Source organism: Aspergillus piperis (assembly GCF_003184755.1).
Source record: "Aspergillus piperis CBS 112811 unplaced genomic scaffold BO85scaffold_5, whole genome shotgun sequence".
NCBI classification, from domain to species: domain Eukaryota; kingdom Fungi; phylum Ascomycota; class Eurotiomycetes; order Eurotiales; family Aspergillaceae; genus Aspergillus; species Aspergillus piperis.
This window is the reverse complement of record NW_020291595.1, coordinates 1,435,331-1,449,793: the sequence shown is the minus strand read 5'-3', so window position 1 is coordinate 1,449,793 and position 14,463 is coordinate 1,435,331. Positions and strand designations below refer to the sequence as shown.

General features: G+C 50.4%; 6 protein-coding genes across 6 annotated transcripts; 2 read left to right on the top strand and 4 right to left on the bottom strand.

Moving 5' to 3' along the window:
* Nucleotides 1–125: 125 nt before the first annotated feature.
* On the bottom strand, nt 126–1,704 carry BO85DRAFT_486367 (ankyrin; the record flags this gene model as incomplete). The annotated part of the gene is made up of 2 exons (XM_025663386.1): nt 126–1,537; nt 1,596–1,704. 2 exons carry the CDS (start codon nt 1,702–1,704, stop codon nt 126–128), a joined length of 1,521 nt encoding a protein of 506 aa, XP_025517840.1.
* Nucleotides 1,705–2,155: 451 nt separating this feature from the next.
* Nucleotides 2,156–3,571, bottom strand: BO85DRAFT_417541 (putative MFS monocarboxylate transporter; the record flags this gene model as incomplete). Its single annotated transcript, XM_025657778.1, has 2 exons — nt 2,156–3,259; nt 3,323–3,571. The coding sequence occupies 2 exons, from the start codon at nt 3,569–3,571 to the stop codon at nt 2,156–2,158; spliced, it is 1,353 nt and encodes a 450-aa protein (XP_025517839.1).
* Nucleotides 3,572–4,106: 535 nt separating this feature from the next.
* On the bottom strand, nt 4,107–5,277 carry BO85DRAFT_518666 (dienelactone hydrolase). Its single transcript, XM_025664986.1, has 3 exons — nt 4,988–5,277; nt 4,679–4,934; nt 4,107–4,623 (listed from the first exon to the last, which is right to left on the bottom strand). Exons 1-3 carry the CDS (start codon nt 5,128–5,130, stop codon nt 4,267–4,269), a joined length of 756 nt encoding a protein of 251 aa, XP_025517838.1. The 5' UTR covers nt 5,131–5,277; the 3' UTR covers nt 4,107–4,266.
* A 1,763-nt stretch (nt 5,278–7,040) lies between these two features.
* Nucleotides 7,041–7,929, bottom strand: BO85DRAFT_447779 (uncharacterized protein). Its single transcript, XM_025659787.1, has one exon. The coding sequence runs from the start codon at nt 7,689–7,691 to the stop codon at nt 7,236–7,238; it is 456 nt and encodes a 151-aa protein (XP_025517837.1). The 5' UTR covers nt 7,692–7,929; the 3' UTR covers nt 7,041–7,235.
* On the top strand, nt 7,782–8,542 carry BO85DRAFT_447778 (uncharacterized protein). The gene is made up of 3 exons (XM_025659786.1): nt 7,782–7,928; nt 7,991–8,080; nt 8,174–8,542. The coding sequence occupies exons 1-3, from the start codon at nt 7,882–7,884 to the stop codon at nt 8,379–8,381; spliced, it is 345 nt and encodes a 114-aa protein (XP_025517836.1). The 5' UTR covers nt 7,782–7,881; the 3' UTR covers nt 8,382–8,542.
* A 2,215-nt stretch (nt 8,543–10,757) lies between these two features.
* On the top strand, nt 10,758–14,353 carry BO85DRAFT_368052 (uncharacterized protein; the record flags this gene model as incomplete). Its single annotated transcript, XM_025655847.1, has 9 exons — nt 10,758–10,881; nt 10,961–10,976; nt 11,066–11,088; nt 11,147–11,264; nt 11,321–11,420; nt 11,485–12,931; nt 12,984–13,080; nt 13,134–13,919; nt 13,981–14,353. The coding sequence occupies 9 exons, from the start codon at nt 10,758–10,760 to the stop codon at nt 14,351–14,353; spliced, it is 3,084 nt and encodes a 1,027-aa protein (XP_025517835.1).
* Between the last annotated feature and the right edge of the window lie 110 nt (nt 14,354–14,463).

The window sequence follows — 14,463 nt, the reverse complement described above, 5'->3', positions numbered from 1 at the left end:
GGATGGGGATGGGATGGCATCACCTTTGCGGGCAATTCACCGGCAGGAAAGGACTCTGTTTCCTCCAGAATGGGAGTCCCTCCCCTTTCGTTTCTTCCCCCAAACGGGAACTGGCTGCTCTTGGGTCACGTGGGGGACTGGAATGCCTTTCCGGGCACGCCGGACTTGTTTTCCTGCTTCGGAGTCACTGGCGGCAGCTTTTCCGAGAGCACCCAGTAGTCCCAGCCTTCATGTCTCCTCACCTGCTCTTCCTCCCACCCAAGTCCAATCAGCGCAGTTTCCATATTCTGGACTTGTCCCCTATTTTCATGGATAGTGTACCTTTTGCGCTTCATGACATATGTTCGATTTGCTCCATGTCTCAAGAGCAGCCGAACCATAGACACAGACCGTTGCCGGACGGCTAACATCAGCGGGGCTTGTCTACCCACTGTCGCGCTACGCGGATGATATTCATTTGCATCCGCTCCATTCTGCAACAGTATCTCGGCAATCTCTTCTTGTCCAGCTATCACGGCCTTTTGCAATGGCGTCCTATGCCGAGACTCCCCGTTTGGACTAACTCCAAGTTCCAGAAGCAGCTGCACCATCTGTGATATTCGCTGCCAGGCGCAGGGGCCTTCCATAGCGCGGAGCAGCAACAGTCTACCCTGGTCAGGTGTAAGAGGAGCGCTGAGACGAGCAAACAGCCATCGCACCGCTGCCAACTGTGTGAAGCAAACAGCCAGCCGCAACGGCCCCAGGAGATCATTCAATACCCGGGGATACCGCTCCACAAAGAACTCCATCAGCTCTACATCGCCCCTGCGCGCCAATTTCTCAAAAGCTTGCCTGCATACATAAAATGGCTTAGTAGGGTCAGCGTGTTCCTCTTGGTGATGATGCTCAAGCCATATTCCCAGCGCCTCTTTGTTCCGAGATATCGCAGCCATGGCTAAAGCATTCATGGGGATATTATAGATCCAGGTGTACCACATGGAACACCCATGCTCCACCATAATTTTAGCGATCTCTCTGTTTCCCCTTTGAGCTGCGACATTTATCGGGATGACCCCAAATCGTAGACATGGCTGCTCTGGATCCAAACCGTTCCGCAGTGCTGTGCTCAGTTCTGCACAGTCCCCCCGTAAGATGGCCATACAGGCCAAGATAATCGGCATCGACTTTTCAATCGGCTCATTGAACCTGTTGTCCACTTTATCAATCCACCACTGACATACCAGGCGATGGAACATGTTTGATGGATCATTGTTCCCCGCTATCACCACATCAATCAACCCCTCAGTCAATTTCTCCTTGTCCTCCAACGCAGGAGCATCCCCCAACTGGTACTCTATTACCTCCTGCACGAAATACGTAAAAGCACACGGTCTGTGCGAATGCTCTCGTAACTTTCGCTGCAGGTAGAGCCGTTTCAGACGGTCAGGGAAAGTACCCCATGGTGATGAGTTCAATTTCTCTTTAGTCAAGAAAGTAAATAACTCTTCCAGATCCTCGCCGTTTATAAGATAGTCGATGATCTCTTCGTTAAACAGGCCTGGCTATTCGGTCAGTTTTGATGCTCCTGGGAGAATTACTGGGTGGTCGTCACGCACTATTCACTTTTCTCGCACGCAACAACTCCGGCAGGTATAGTTGAGGTAGGAGGTGGTGGATGATCTGGCGGAGTATTTCTGTGGGGAGGTATGTCTTTGTGGAACTCATTCTTATCTCGAAGTAATGATGACTTTTGTGGCTTCTGTTCGTTGTTCTCTGGTGTTGAGTCGACGTACGGGCTGGGATTCTCTTCCCAAGATAAAGAAGCTAGTGCAGAGTAGATGTTAACGTTAACTATATCAGGAATCGGGCTGACATTGGGGCGGAAGGGTCCGAAGTGATTGCTACTAGTAGTAGCCAGCCACAACAGTAAAGTGACCAGTGGGCTACTAGTCAGGGATAGAAGCTATTAATTAATTGTCAACTCCTATTTGATCGTGTTGTGACATGTGAAAATGGCACTGTTCCAAATAAGGCTGACCATGTAGCAGGAGGCACATAGCGACAGACCAGCTGAAGCTATACAATGACAACCAACAAAACATCCATCGACACATCTACAACAAAACTTAAAAAGCTCTGAATACCTTTACCCCTAACAATCCTCTCTATATACCAATCACAACCACCCGACCCTCCTAACAACCCAACTCCCACCCCCCACCAACCCCGTCACGCCCGTAAAAACAATCAAACTGCCATACCCAGACCCAAAGCCCAACCCCAACTCCCCAGCCCACGGCATCCCCTCCAACAACGCCTCACTCAACGGTCCGGAGACGATATTCCCAACGCCCCTACCAGCCGCCAAGCAAGCAAACACCATACTCGACTCAGCGGCACCATCCTTCCTGACCACCTCCCTCATAATGCCCGGCCAAGTACTCGTATACGAGCCGGCAAAAAGCCCATACACGATAGCAAACATAAACAATGGGCCTATTGAAACACTAAACCCCCAGATCAGAAACACACCCACAGTCGATCCCACAGTCGACACCAGAATGCAGGTCGTTACGTCCCACCGGTCGATAATCGCCCCCATGACTACGCACCCTACCACGGACGCAACATTAAATAATATCACCGTGAGGGCTTCCAAACTGCCGGACGAGACGCCGATGGCTCTTGCATATGAAGGTAGATAGATAGACGGGAGGAAGTACCCTACTGCCTCGATCATGTTGAATAGCTCGAAGAGGAGGAATGTTCCTGATGTCCAGAGAAATCGGATCTCCTTGAGCCGTGGTCGTGGTGAATGGTGTTGTTGTTGTTGTTGTTGTGCTGGGTCGGTACTATTCCGCACTGCAGGCGACACTCTAGGCTTAACGAACCATACCAACGGGGCTGTGAGCACGAACAGCACGACTGCGAACCCGCGCAACGCTATCCGGAACCCGTATCGATCGAGGAGTGTTTCCATGACGATTGGGAGGATCGCGCCGCCTAGACCGGTGCCGGCCCACATGACGCCGAAGGCGAAGCCCCGGCGTTGGTCGAACCAGTCTTCCATTAGGAGGATGCACGGTGAGTAGGCGATGCTTCCGCCGATGGCGTAGAAGATGCCTTGGGAGATGATCAGGTGGGTGGTGGTTGTGGAGAGGGAGGAGAGGCCCAGTGAGAGACACATTGTTAGGACGCCGAGGGCGCAGCCCAGACGCTGGTAGTGAGGGTAGGTGCGGTAGAGGGTGAAGATTATGGGGAGGTCGAGGTACATTATTCCCTGATTTGGGGTGTTTTGGTTAGTTAAAGGGAGGGGAGGGGAGGGGTGGAAAGGCTGACTTACCATTGCGCATGTTCCGATGATGGCGATGTTGTTGGGGTTTTGGAACATGGGGAGTGTGCTGTAGTAGTCTTGGAAGACACCGTAGGTGAAGGCGAACCCCCAGACTAGGGCTTCCATGACGAAGCAGGCGGCGAGGAAGAACCAGGCATCTTTGCCGTGGTCGATGGGTGGGAGGGAGGCAGAAGACTGGTTTGTTGGATCATGGGGTTTCTCGTTAGGAAAATCTTCCTGGTCTGATAGTCTGACCATGATGGATTCTATGAATGAAAAAAAAAAGAATAGAAGGCAATTAAAGGTGAATAAGAAGAGCGAACGACTATATCATAGTATGCTTAGACGGAATGCATAAATGCAGAGAGTATGTAGTCTGGGTAACCGGATTGAACGAGCAATCTCTGTATAATACGTCCTATCCACAATCCCGAAAAATTGAAATAATCAGATACAGGAACATCCTATCTTGAATTGATCAGTTATAAGAGACTGCGCTTGGGCCATGTCAGCGACGCCCTGTCATTGACATGCTCCCGTTCACAGCCCCCATTGGTGGAATTGATGCTAGCGTCTACGCTTTATATGCTTTTTGCGTAATATTGGCCTTGCTATAACTCATAACTAGTGGAAGTATACTTGTTAATATAGAGAACCGAAGTAGTACTCTGAAGAGGTTATTTCAACGTCAAGCTATGCGGTAAGTATCGTCAGCTGGATGTGGAGGATTTCCTGTTCTGTCTTACCTGAGATTGGAGATTTAAAGCGAGAACGACCTTCGAGCTTGTGTGTTCCTTGATTGTAATGATTCACATGTCTTTTCAGATATAAATGATTGACATAAGTTTAGAAGATCTAACAATTTTTGATATAAATGGCCATATAGCCTACATTCCATTGACGTCGTCATATCTCCCATTTTAGGTAGGTTATCTTAGACAAAAGTCACATCATTACAAGTGCTCCTTGAACCACTGAACAGCCTGCAAGAAAGCATTCTCCTTAGCATACTGCACCGTGCGGTTGGCAGGGTCTCCACGGACAGCAAAGCCGTGCGCAACGCCGCTGTAGAGGTTGATCTGGTAAGGGAGACCCGAGTCCTTCAGGATCTCTTCGGATTCATGGCGCTTCTCAGCGGGGAAGATTGCATCAGTCTCTGCAGCAGCAATAGCCAGAGGGCCCTTGATAGCCTTCAGCTCCTCCGACTCGACGAAGGACGGGTGGGCGGTGTATCCAGCATCGATCTGGCCGGGGCGGAGATGGCGCACAACGTACTTGCCACCGAAGCAGTAACCCACGGCACCGATTTTCTGATAGATGTTAATTCCCTTCATAGTCACTTCAGCCCGCTAGTGGGAGTCATACCTTGCATCCATACTTGGTCCTCATCTCCTTGATGCATGCCTCGATGATAGGATCGACGACCTCGGGAGTATGGGGCTTCTTGTCCTTGTGGTATGCGCCACCCTTCCATGCCATGATATCGAAGCCGTCAGGGCGGTTGAGCGGGATGGCGTCGTTATCGAAGAGGTCAGGCATCATAACGAAGTAGCCATTAGCGGCAAACTGGTCGGCAATGAGCTGAGCGTTGATGAAGCGGTGTCCGATCACATCCGTGATGCTTCCTTTTGTTAGCTTGATCTTTTTGGGGTCATTGCTGGAGGCAGGACATACACTAAGATACCATTCTCGGTGGACTTGTCAGCAGGAGAGCTGGTGTAGATCTCGAAATCATTGAGCTGCGAGAAGCTACCCTTGGCTTCACCTTCGTGCTTGACGCCTTGGTAACAGCAGCTTCCAGCGGGGAGGGATGCCATGATTGCTTATCGACGATTTATGCTGTAGGCTGATTTGATCTTGAGCTGTGGAAAATCACAGTAACGCTGACCGAAGGGATGAGGGGAAGGGGACTAAATAGCGGGGCATGAGCTGCCACCTCCGACACACTCGGAGGTACTTATCCGTTATGTCCGAGATGATGTTAATTCCATGGTTAAGCTAGCTTCTCTCAGCCTAGATCACTAAGTAGGATTTATCCCAACATAGACCAGCCACATCTACTGCGATTATATCGGCAAGTTGGAAGCGGAGCTGCTTACCGGCATGCCGTCCGTATCTTACATTCCCGAGGCTTTGATGCGCAGCAACGCATACAACACAGATGAGCGAGAAACACAGCTTCTACATCCATACGTTATCACCAAAAGGATGTAATGCGATTATGGCTACATTGAGAATCAAGACTACCGTAAAAGAACCATGTTCAAAGATAAAGCCTGGTCAAGGTAAGCTCGGGGCTCAGGTGTGACCAATCCAGTCAAAAATACCAGGTACTCATATTGATAGAGCATGAACGGAGAGTACAATAGCATGGCAGGCCGTCGGTAACATTAGATTTGCTTCACGATTAGCTATACATGATTGATGTTACCTTCCACCCGGACTTAGTCAATTGTTGTAGAAGACCCTCTTTGGTTGCATCCTTCAGGATTTGCCGTCGGATCCGCGCAGCGTGCGGCATTTTAATAAGACTTAGTCGTCACCTGATTCAGTAACCATGATGTTGGCCGCATATTCAGCAGGTGTTCTCTGAATCAGGTCACCAAAGTTTGGCCAACTTCCAGATATGTGGCCGCTGCCCTACTGGATTGGAGAAACGGCTTCGGGCATGTCTTCGGGCCGAGTTTCTCCTCGTTTTCCTGTACCAAACAAGGGGAAAGGAGTCTATATTCCGAGTAAGGTCATTATGCGATAGTTTCTGGGTGCTCCGTAGTAAATTTTGTAATAGCAGGCTGCCCATAGTCAGCCCGATGGACTTGGTGAGGAAGAATGTTGTGCAATCCGAAAATAGTTATATGCAGGTACACACGGACGTCTTGCAGCACATCTGTGATATGTAAATCGATCGTCCCAGCTATAAATACTCTGGACTAGGCCTATAGACAGATCAAAGACAGATCAATGTAATATCCCAGATCGAGCATCGGTGCCTGAAACGCCAGATGCTACCAAACCCTTCCTGGAATGCAAAATAGGAGCTAGCTCATTCATAACTTGCAGTTGAGCTGACTCCGACTCCGCGTACAAGCCGAGTCCTATTCTATTTCTGGCAAGCAGAACCAAGCTGAGAGGGAAGAATAGGGATCACCGCATTAGTGGCCGCTCTCGTAAGTGACATGCATAATCGCGATGGGCTAAACAGTAAGGTTGCGATCTTCTGGAGCTTGCTTTGCTAAGAATTTGACATGTAAATATCAATAGCTGGAGTGGTGTACCAAAATTGGTCTCTTTGGCAGTCTTTATTAGTCACTACCTATGCGAGTATCTCTAATGGGCACATCCAAGGAAAAAGCAACTCTTCAAAGGCCGATCACGATCAGGATGTGATTTAGAAGGGCAAGCATAGAAAGACGCGGACGTTGATACTGACAGTCCATAAGCCCGTGTGGAAAGGCCCCGTGAGGAGATAGTATAGTATGGCCACCGTAGTTGCAATGTTTCAGAAGATAAAATTAAAAACGGCGTCGTGCAACAAGGTGTATAGATTGATGGCAACTGGGATCTACAATAAGAAAGAAACGAGTGGCCGGGTGGCAATAAAGAGGGGCGGGGGGTGGCAGCAAGGCAGTCATGGTGAGTGGCCTCACAAAGACTCAAAACAGGGGCAGATCCGCTCTCACGTGACGGTATAATTTCCCATTGGTTGCGGCTCCGTCATGGAAGGATGGGACGGGATTCAGGGGCACCTTCCAGGCAGAGTGGACGATGCAATTCCACTACCGCCCAACTAGTGAGGAGGATGGAGCTGCACTATTTACCCTCAAAAGGCAATCATGGAGCACCCGAACCACCCATGGATGAAGTTTCAACTTACCTAAATTGACTATTCTTTGACACAGACCTGACACCCAGCACCCTTCGTCTATCCTTCCATCCTCTCCTTCTTTCTTCGCCATCGCTTCCATCGCCTTTCTACGGCTGCTTCTTTACCTGCGACGAAATTAAAGCCGCGACGGCCCTGCATCCCACCTCCATCTTTCCCCCCAGCGCTTGCCATCGTCATCCCCGCCGATCGTGCAGCCCCTGTCATTATCCATCCATCCCCATCGGACTCAATAACCCAAAAGTGGTCCCTCCCTACCTGCCCGGTCTCCAGTAGTGCGACGGCGTCCGCAATTTTGCCGATTTTCCCCTCCAGCCATCGCTCAAGTCCTCGCTGCCCCCTTTTATAGTTATTACTTAGATCCCGGCCGGTCCTGGTCTCCGTCATCAAAGCTTCTATATAATCAATTTCTTCGAATCTTCGGTGATTTTTCTTCCTCGCCTTGTCCACTCTTGAATACTCTGAGCGCAAGGTCCACCCCGTCCGTGCTATCATATCCACTTAATAACCCCCTGTTCCGTTCTTGACGCGCGCGCTTCTAAACTCCTTCCCACGTCTTGGACTTCATTTCACATACTCCTTTTCCCCCCTTCCTAACCTTCTCGCATTCATCTTACCCCCCTTTCGCTTCGATCCTCCATACCAGTGCTCCATAACCCAACGCCCTTGACAACCACTAAACAAAATGTCGGACATCGATCAAGAATGGAAGCCCAAGAACCGTCCACAGTCGTTCGTTCTCCTCTCTTGCGACCTTCTCTCCCCCAACGTTGGTGTTGACCAAGACGTGGCAGGACCATGGCACAAGCCTTCTCATCCGCGCTGGATAGCGCCTTTTCGCTTGATTCCGATGTCAATCACCTTTCACAGACCATCGATCAAAAGTAGGTTCCACTTGGGTTGTTGATGATTTGCGATCTTGTCTCGCTTCTAAGCTTGTGTTGATGCGGCGAAACTGACGAGCCTGTCAACCATAGGAGACACCAAATGATGATACAGGAGCGAGAATTAGAACAGCTTCAGGCTAGGATCCGGGAAGCTGAGGAACGCCTCAAAGCCCGACAGTCTTTGGTCCTCGACGGAAACAACACAAGGTCTCCTTCGGCGCAACGAGGGGACCGGTTCTACCAGTCAGGTGAGGATTCCCAGCTGGACAACATCTGCCACGGTCGTCATTGTTGCTGACAGCGCTTGGTTGCAGCATCCACCTCAGCATCGACATCCCCTACGGATTCCGCCGGCCAATACTCCAGCGGCGACGAACAACAGCGTGGTCAGGGCCGCAACTCATGACTGCCTTTGACGGGCCGGGGTCGGTTATTATCAGCATATAATTTGGGTCAAGGTTTGGGATGGGAGATTACGGATTCGACTTCACTGCTTTCATCTTTTATATATCCTCATTTGGCGGGCATGTTTGGAGAAATCGGTTCTGTTGGCTTGGACGCTCCGTCATTGCTTCCCTCCACCACGTCAACGCCGATCAAGGCTTGGAGGGGAAACAACGCCGGCGCGGCTCACTTGTCGCTCCCTCCCCTGATGTATTGGGTGGTGACCACATCCGCCTCTGTGCGGGCCATCCCAATCTTCGAAAGTTTCGGAGAGACAGTCGAGCTTGTCGTCCAGTCAAATTTGGCGTTAAATATTGTTTACACAGTCAATATGTTGGCATTTATATGGTCTTCCAATTTCTGGCATTTGTGTCTCAATATAACGAAAGCGAAAGACCGGCATCCATGTCGGCCACGTAATGCGGTTATATTAGGGTGTCATGATGGAACCTCATTCTTTGCACACCTATATCAGACGGGTGAGGGGTGGTCAATAGATCAAACGCGATAGCGTGCCGAAATACGCGCAGGTTTCCATGCACAGTGCAGCATATCTGGTGCCAATATAGGACAGCTGTATGCAATCTAGAATCTGATATCAGTCAATGAAAGCCGATGCGGTCGCATCGCTGCAAGTTAAAAGCTTCCCACTGGCCTGATGCAGACCGCATCACGAATTGGGCCGACAACGTGTGGCTGCAAAGCGCACATCATCTTGTCAATATTATAATTGAGGCGAGCATGAAGGTGGGGTAGTTAACCCAGGCCACGTTAATGCCACTAGCGGAAGATTTTCTTGCCCTATCGCGGGCCATCCGCCAACAGCGTTTGCCCCTTCCCTTGGACTATTGAAGGAATTGTTCCTATTCGGACTGCAAACATCCTCTGCTACCAGCAATGCCGCCACTTGTACTTGTACCGATTTCTTCTCCTCGACCTCGAGCGATACAAGAAAAGAGGTAAACATACAATGCACCTCCATCTGTTGCCGAGGAGCGTCCGGCCATACCTTCACGCCTACAGGCCATCGTCTACATCACGTTTCTCTGTACCCACGAGTGAAGTCTGCAGGTTGTCCTCGCTGCTCGGACCTCCAATATGACGCGTCTACCTAAAGAAGAGGAGCGCGGTCGATTCAGTGAAGACTGTACGTCTCTGTCTCCCAACGGAAGAATTTCCGAGAGGGGGGGCCTAGTCTGCTTCCCCATTGTATAGACGTGACTAGGTACTAGCGATGGGTATCAGATGTTTGAGAGTCTACTTGGATGATCTGCTGCGAACAGGGCTGCCAGCAAACATTTCCGTCGTCTTGGCGTGGGTGTCACCACATTGACATCTGCCTGTCCTGATATTAATATTGTCAACAAACTTGACTTTTAGTGAGGCGGGTGGGCTGCAGGACATGTTATGGTTTCACCATCAGCATCTGCAAGCCAAAGTCCGGCGAAGCACGACATTTTTAATGGATACTGGCCTGTCATCTGATCTGCTAGCCGAATATGGCGATGCCGGGCCTGCATGATGATACCAAACTCGTACTGTACAGTATAGTATGTATGGTATCCGTTGGGTTTGTAGGGCGGCCAGTATAGTGGCCTGAGTCTTGAGGTGGCAACGGAACAGGGTATCTGAGCGCAGCAGCAGAAGAACTTGAGGCAGAAGAATGAAACATCAACAAGACAGGATGCTATTTTGAATCGTTCACGCAATTTCTTATATACCATTTTAAATCGAATGTATCCTCTCGGATTCTATCAATATCGGCCCCGAGTGGAAATGAAAACCTAAATTGCATTATCAACCAGCTTCACTCATGATTTCTCCTCGGGTAGGACCAATGATGTCAGAATCATCCCCCGGACCTTGGAACTCCCCCCAGACAGAAAGCGCCCGAGCAACGGTCCAGACCCCCAAAACGATAGATAACTGAGCTCTGAACTGTGAAGTGTCCTGCAGGAGCTGCGTCGGTGCGACCTACCATGTCAGCCACTGGTCCCTGAGCTCCCGGTCATTCCCTGTTCCTCTCTTGCGCCTTTCCCCAACCCCTCATCCCGGCCCTCCTCTTCCCCTTCGTCTCTTATCAGGCTTTTTCTTCCGTCTTCTCGTCCCCTCGATATCTCGGACTCCTTAATTCCTTCGTTGTTATTTCTTCCGCGCGATTGTTTTTTGGAGCTGGTCTTCTTCTTCATCCACTTGAACTACTCAGCCTCAGCATACCTTAATTCCAATCATGGTGCTCATTGATAAGCACGAGTACGTATCCCAAGAAGAGCGTCGCCTGAGAGAGGACCGTGAACACTCGCGGTACTGGAAACGATGGGGGCCGTATGTGGCAGAGAGGCAATGGGCTACTGGTATGCTTCTCTACTACCTGTCTCATCCAAATCGCGCTGGAAAGGACCTGGACTAATGACCATCCTTGATGCCCCGCAGTTCGCGAGGATTACTCGTAAGTCTTCCAGTTAATCCACACTCATTCGGTATCTGGACTAGAAAGCAAGCGACATTTACTGATCCTTCTGTTTCATCAATTATCAGGGAGAATGGAGATGCTTGGAGCTGTAAGTCCCTCAATTCACATGTGTGCCGCGCGGCCAGGGCTGATCAAGTGATGTCTAGACTTCTCTCATGATCATGCGCGGTCTAGGACCTTCCGCTGGGGTGAGGATGGGATTGCCGGCGTCTCAGATACCCACAACCTGCAGAACATTGCCTTTGCATTCTGGAACGAGAAAGAGTACGTTGGGTCTACCCCGTTACGACTAATTGAATCTCAAGCTCACCCTGGTCTAGCGACTTTCTGAAGGAGCGCCTATTCGGGTTGTCGAATCCTCAAGGTAACCATGGTGAAAGCATCAAGGAAGCTCATTTTCACGTTGATAATACCCCGACGGTTTGTGCTTCAATCTCCAAGGTGGACGGATCCCGCAGCCCTTCTGACTCCATTGCGCTCTCAGCATTCCTACATGAAATATCTCTACAAGTATCCCCAGAAGAAGTTCCCCTACAAGGAACTCGTGGAAGAAAATGGCAAACGCTCAAGGCAAGACCGCGAGTATCAAATTCTTGATACGGGAATCTTTGACGACAACCGATACTGGGACATCTTCATCGAAACAGCGAAAGAAGAAGATGATGAGGAAGAACTGCTCTTCCGCATCATCGCATACAACCGAGGACCAGAGCCTGCCCCATTACACATCATCCCTCATGTTTGGTTCCGTAACACCTGGTCCTGGGGCTATGAAGATCAGAAAGAGAAACCATCTGTCGAGAAGGTGCATCCCATGATAGCCAAAACATCTCATCATAAACTTGGGGAGCGATATGTGCAGTTCGCCCCCTCGCCGCCTGTTGGCGACGGTCAGGACGATGTATTCCCTCAAATGATGTTCACAGAGAACGAGACGAATAACGAACTGTTGTGGAACACCAAGAACAGTCAGCCATACGTGAAGGACGCCTTCCATCGCCTCATTGTCAATGGAGAAAAGGACACAGTCAACCCTGCGAACAAGGGTACCAAGTTCGGTGCCTGGTACGCCTTCAATGAGGGTGAAGGAATCCCTCCTGGAGAATGCGCTGTCGTCCGATTCAAATTTTCGCGGAAAAGGGGTACATTTCTGGATGAAGAGGTCCTCGATAATGTCATCGATGAACGCAGGGCCGAGGCAGACGACTTCTATTACCACATCAGCCCGCTTCCCATGAGCGATGATCTACGCAACATTCAGCGACAGGCATTTTCTGGCATGTTGTGGAATAAACAATTTTATCATTTCGTGTGGGATCAGTGGTCAAATGGTGACCCCGGCCTCATTCCACCTCCGCCGGGTAGAAAGCATGTCCGTAACCAACAGTGGAAGCACTTGTACATGGACGACATTCTCTCAATGCCTGATTCTTGGGAGTATCCGTTTTTCTGTGCATGGGATACGGCTTTCCATTGCATCCCGCTGGCCATGATAGACCCTGATTTTGCGAAGAAACAGCTGGACCTTCTCACCCGGGAATGGTACATGCATCCGAACGGGCAGCTCTCAGCGTACGAATGGAACTTTGGTGATGTGAACCCACCGGTCCACGCGTGGGCCACGTTCCGGACTTTCAAGATCGAGCGGAAGATGTATGGCCGGCAGGATCTTGATTTCCTGGAACGAGTCTTCCAGAAGTTGTTGCTCAATTTTACATGGTGGGTCAACCGCAAGGACTCTGAGGGTAAAAATGTCTTTGAGGGTGGCTTCCTGGGCCTGGATAATATTGGGCTATTCAACAGATCGGAGCCTCTTCCTACCGGGGGTGTCCTAGAGCAGGCTGATAGTACAGGCTGGATGGCATTTTACTGCCTGTGCATGCTGAATATTGCCCTCGAACTCGCCAAGCACCGGCGGATCTACGAAGACAGTAAGCATACTATATTTTTTAAGACTTTCATCGGCTAACAAATGACGCACAGTTGCATCTAAGTTTTTCGAGCATTTCATTTTGATCAGTGATGCCATGACATTCAAGTCCGGAGGGCAGGAGACGTCCCTTTGGAATGAGGATGATGGGTAAGCCGTGTCTACCTCTACTTATATATCTATTAATTGCTTACTTTGGGTAGATTTTACTACGACGCAATCTCCTATGGTGATCCTTGGACACAACAGCTTCCCGTCCGGTCCCTCGTTGGCCTGATCCCTCTGTACGCTGTTCTCACCCTCGAGCCCGAGTTGATCAACAAGTTCCCCTCCTTCAAGAAGCGACTGGAATGGTTTGTTGAGAACCGGCAAGACGTGGCAGAGCGCAATATCGCCAGCATGAAGCACCGTGGCAAGGATGAGCGGCTCCTCCTGTCCCTCGTGAGCAAGAGCCGTCTGGAGCAGATCCTCAAAAGGATGCTGGATGAGACGGAATTCCTTTCAGAGCACGGCATTCGATCCATGTCTAAGCACCATGAGGAACATCCTTACTCAATGGAGGTGAACGGCCAGATGTTCCGGGTCAGCTATGTTCCTGGTGAGTCTGACAGCGCTCTCTTTGGCGGTAACAGCAACTGGCGGGGACCGGTCTGGTTGTGTGTCAATTTCCTACTCGTCGAGTCTCTGCTACGATTCTACATGTTCTATGGCGATTCATTCAAGGTGGAATGTCCCACAGGCTCCGGAGAGTATATGCATCTGGGACATGTGGCGGAGGAGATCCAGCACCGGTTACAGCACTTGTTCGCGCGCAACGACGAAGGACGTCGTGCCGTCTACAATGGCTCCGACCTTCTCGACTTTGATGAGCACTGGAAAGACTACATGTGGTTCCATGAGTACTTCGACGGAGACACTGGTCGGGGTCTGGGAGCATCTCACCAGTGTGGATGGACCGGGTTGATTGCTAAGATCATCCACGATACGGGGTAAGCCATGCGACACTAATCAATGTCCCTTTATTATGAATAACTCTAACCAACTCAACAGAATCAACTGCCGAGTCCCACAGACCCCCCGCTCGCCATTCGCAGCAGCATCGCACTACTTTGACGACATCTTTTCGCGGACAGTGCGACCACGCGGGAGCCGTCGCCCCAGCGTGCGCCGCTCATCCACCAGCCGGTCAATCGGAAACCGCAGTGACTTTGAGTCTGCTTTCACGGGTCGTAGCACACCTGGGCCAGAATCCGCTTTGGATGATGATGAGAAACTCGGCGAGTCGGGACTGGGATTTGGAGATGACGAACATGTGTCGCAGTACGTGGAGAGTCAGTTGGAACGTGTCCGCAGTCGGGCATCGATGGGAGCGTATGAGGACGAGTTTGAAGCACAGGCTGATCGAGTCCCGAATGGACATTGAGCGATACACTAGAGGAGGGAGACTTGCATAGGGGATGATATAGTGCGATGATATGGTTCCATGTTAGTAATGGTTGTGGATACATAGGATGTAGATGATGTAGATGATTA

What these genes read in the sequence shown, in the direction of transcription:
- BO85DRAFT_518666 (XM_025664986.1), bottom strand. Translation starts at nt 5,130, where the DNA reads ATGGCATCCCTCCCCGCTGGAAGCTGCTGTTACCAAGGCGTCAAGCAC. An exon ending in ACCGAGAATGGTATCTTAGT is followed by an intron (nt 4,935 to 4,987) that starts GTATGTCCTGCC and finishes AACAAAAGGAAG; the next exon opens with CATCACGGATGTGATCGGAC. An exon ending in GGACCAAGTATGGATGCAAG is followed by an intron (nt 4,624 to 4,678) that starts GTATGACTCCCA and finishes AACATCTATCAG; the next exon opens with AAAATCGGTGCCGTGGGTTA.
- BO85DRAFT_447779 (XM_025659787.1), bottom strand. Translation starts at nt 7,691, where the DNA reads ATGATAGCACGGACGGGGTGGACCTTGCGCTCAGAGTATTCAAGAGTG.
- BO85DRAFT_447778 (XM_025659786.1), top strand. Translation starts at nt 7,882, where the DNA reads ATGTCGGACATCGATCAAGAATGGAAGCCCAAGAACCGTCCACAGTC. An exon ending in CCCAAGAACCGTCCACAGTC is followed by an intron (nt 7,929 to 7,990) that starts GTTCGTTCTCCT and finishes AAGACGTGGCAG; the next exon opens with GACCATGGCACAAGCCTTCT. An exon ending in TCACAGACCATCGATCAAAA is followed by an intron (nt 8,081 to 8,173) that starts GTAGGTTCCACT and finishes TGTCAACCATAG; the next exon opens with GAGACACCAAATGATGATAC.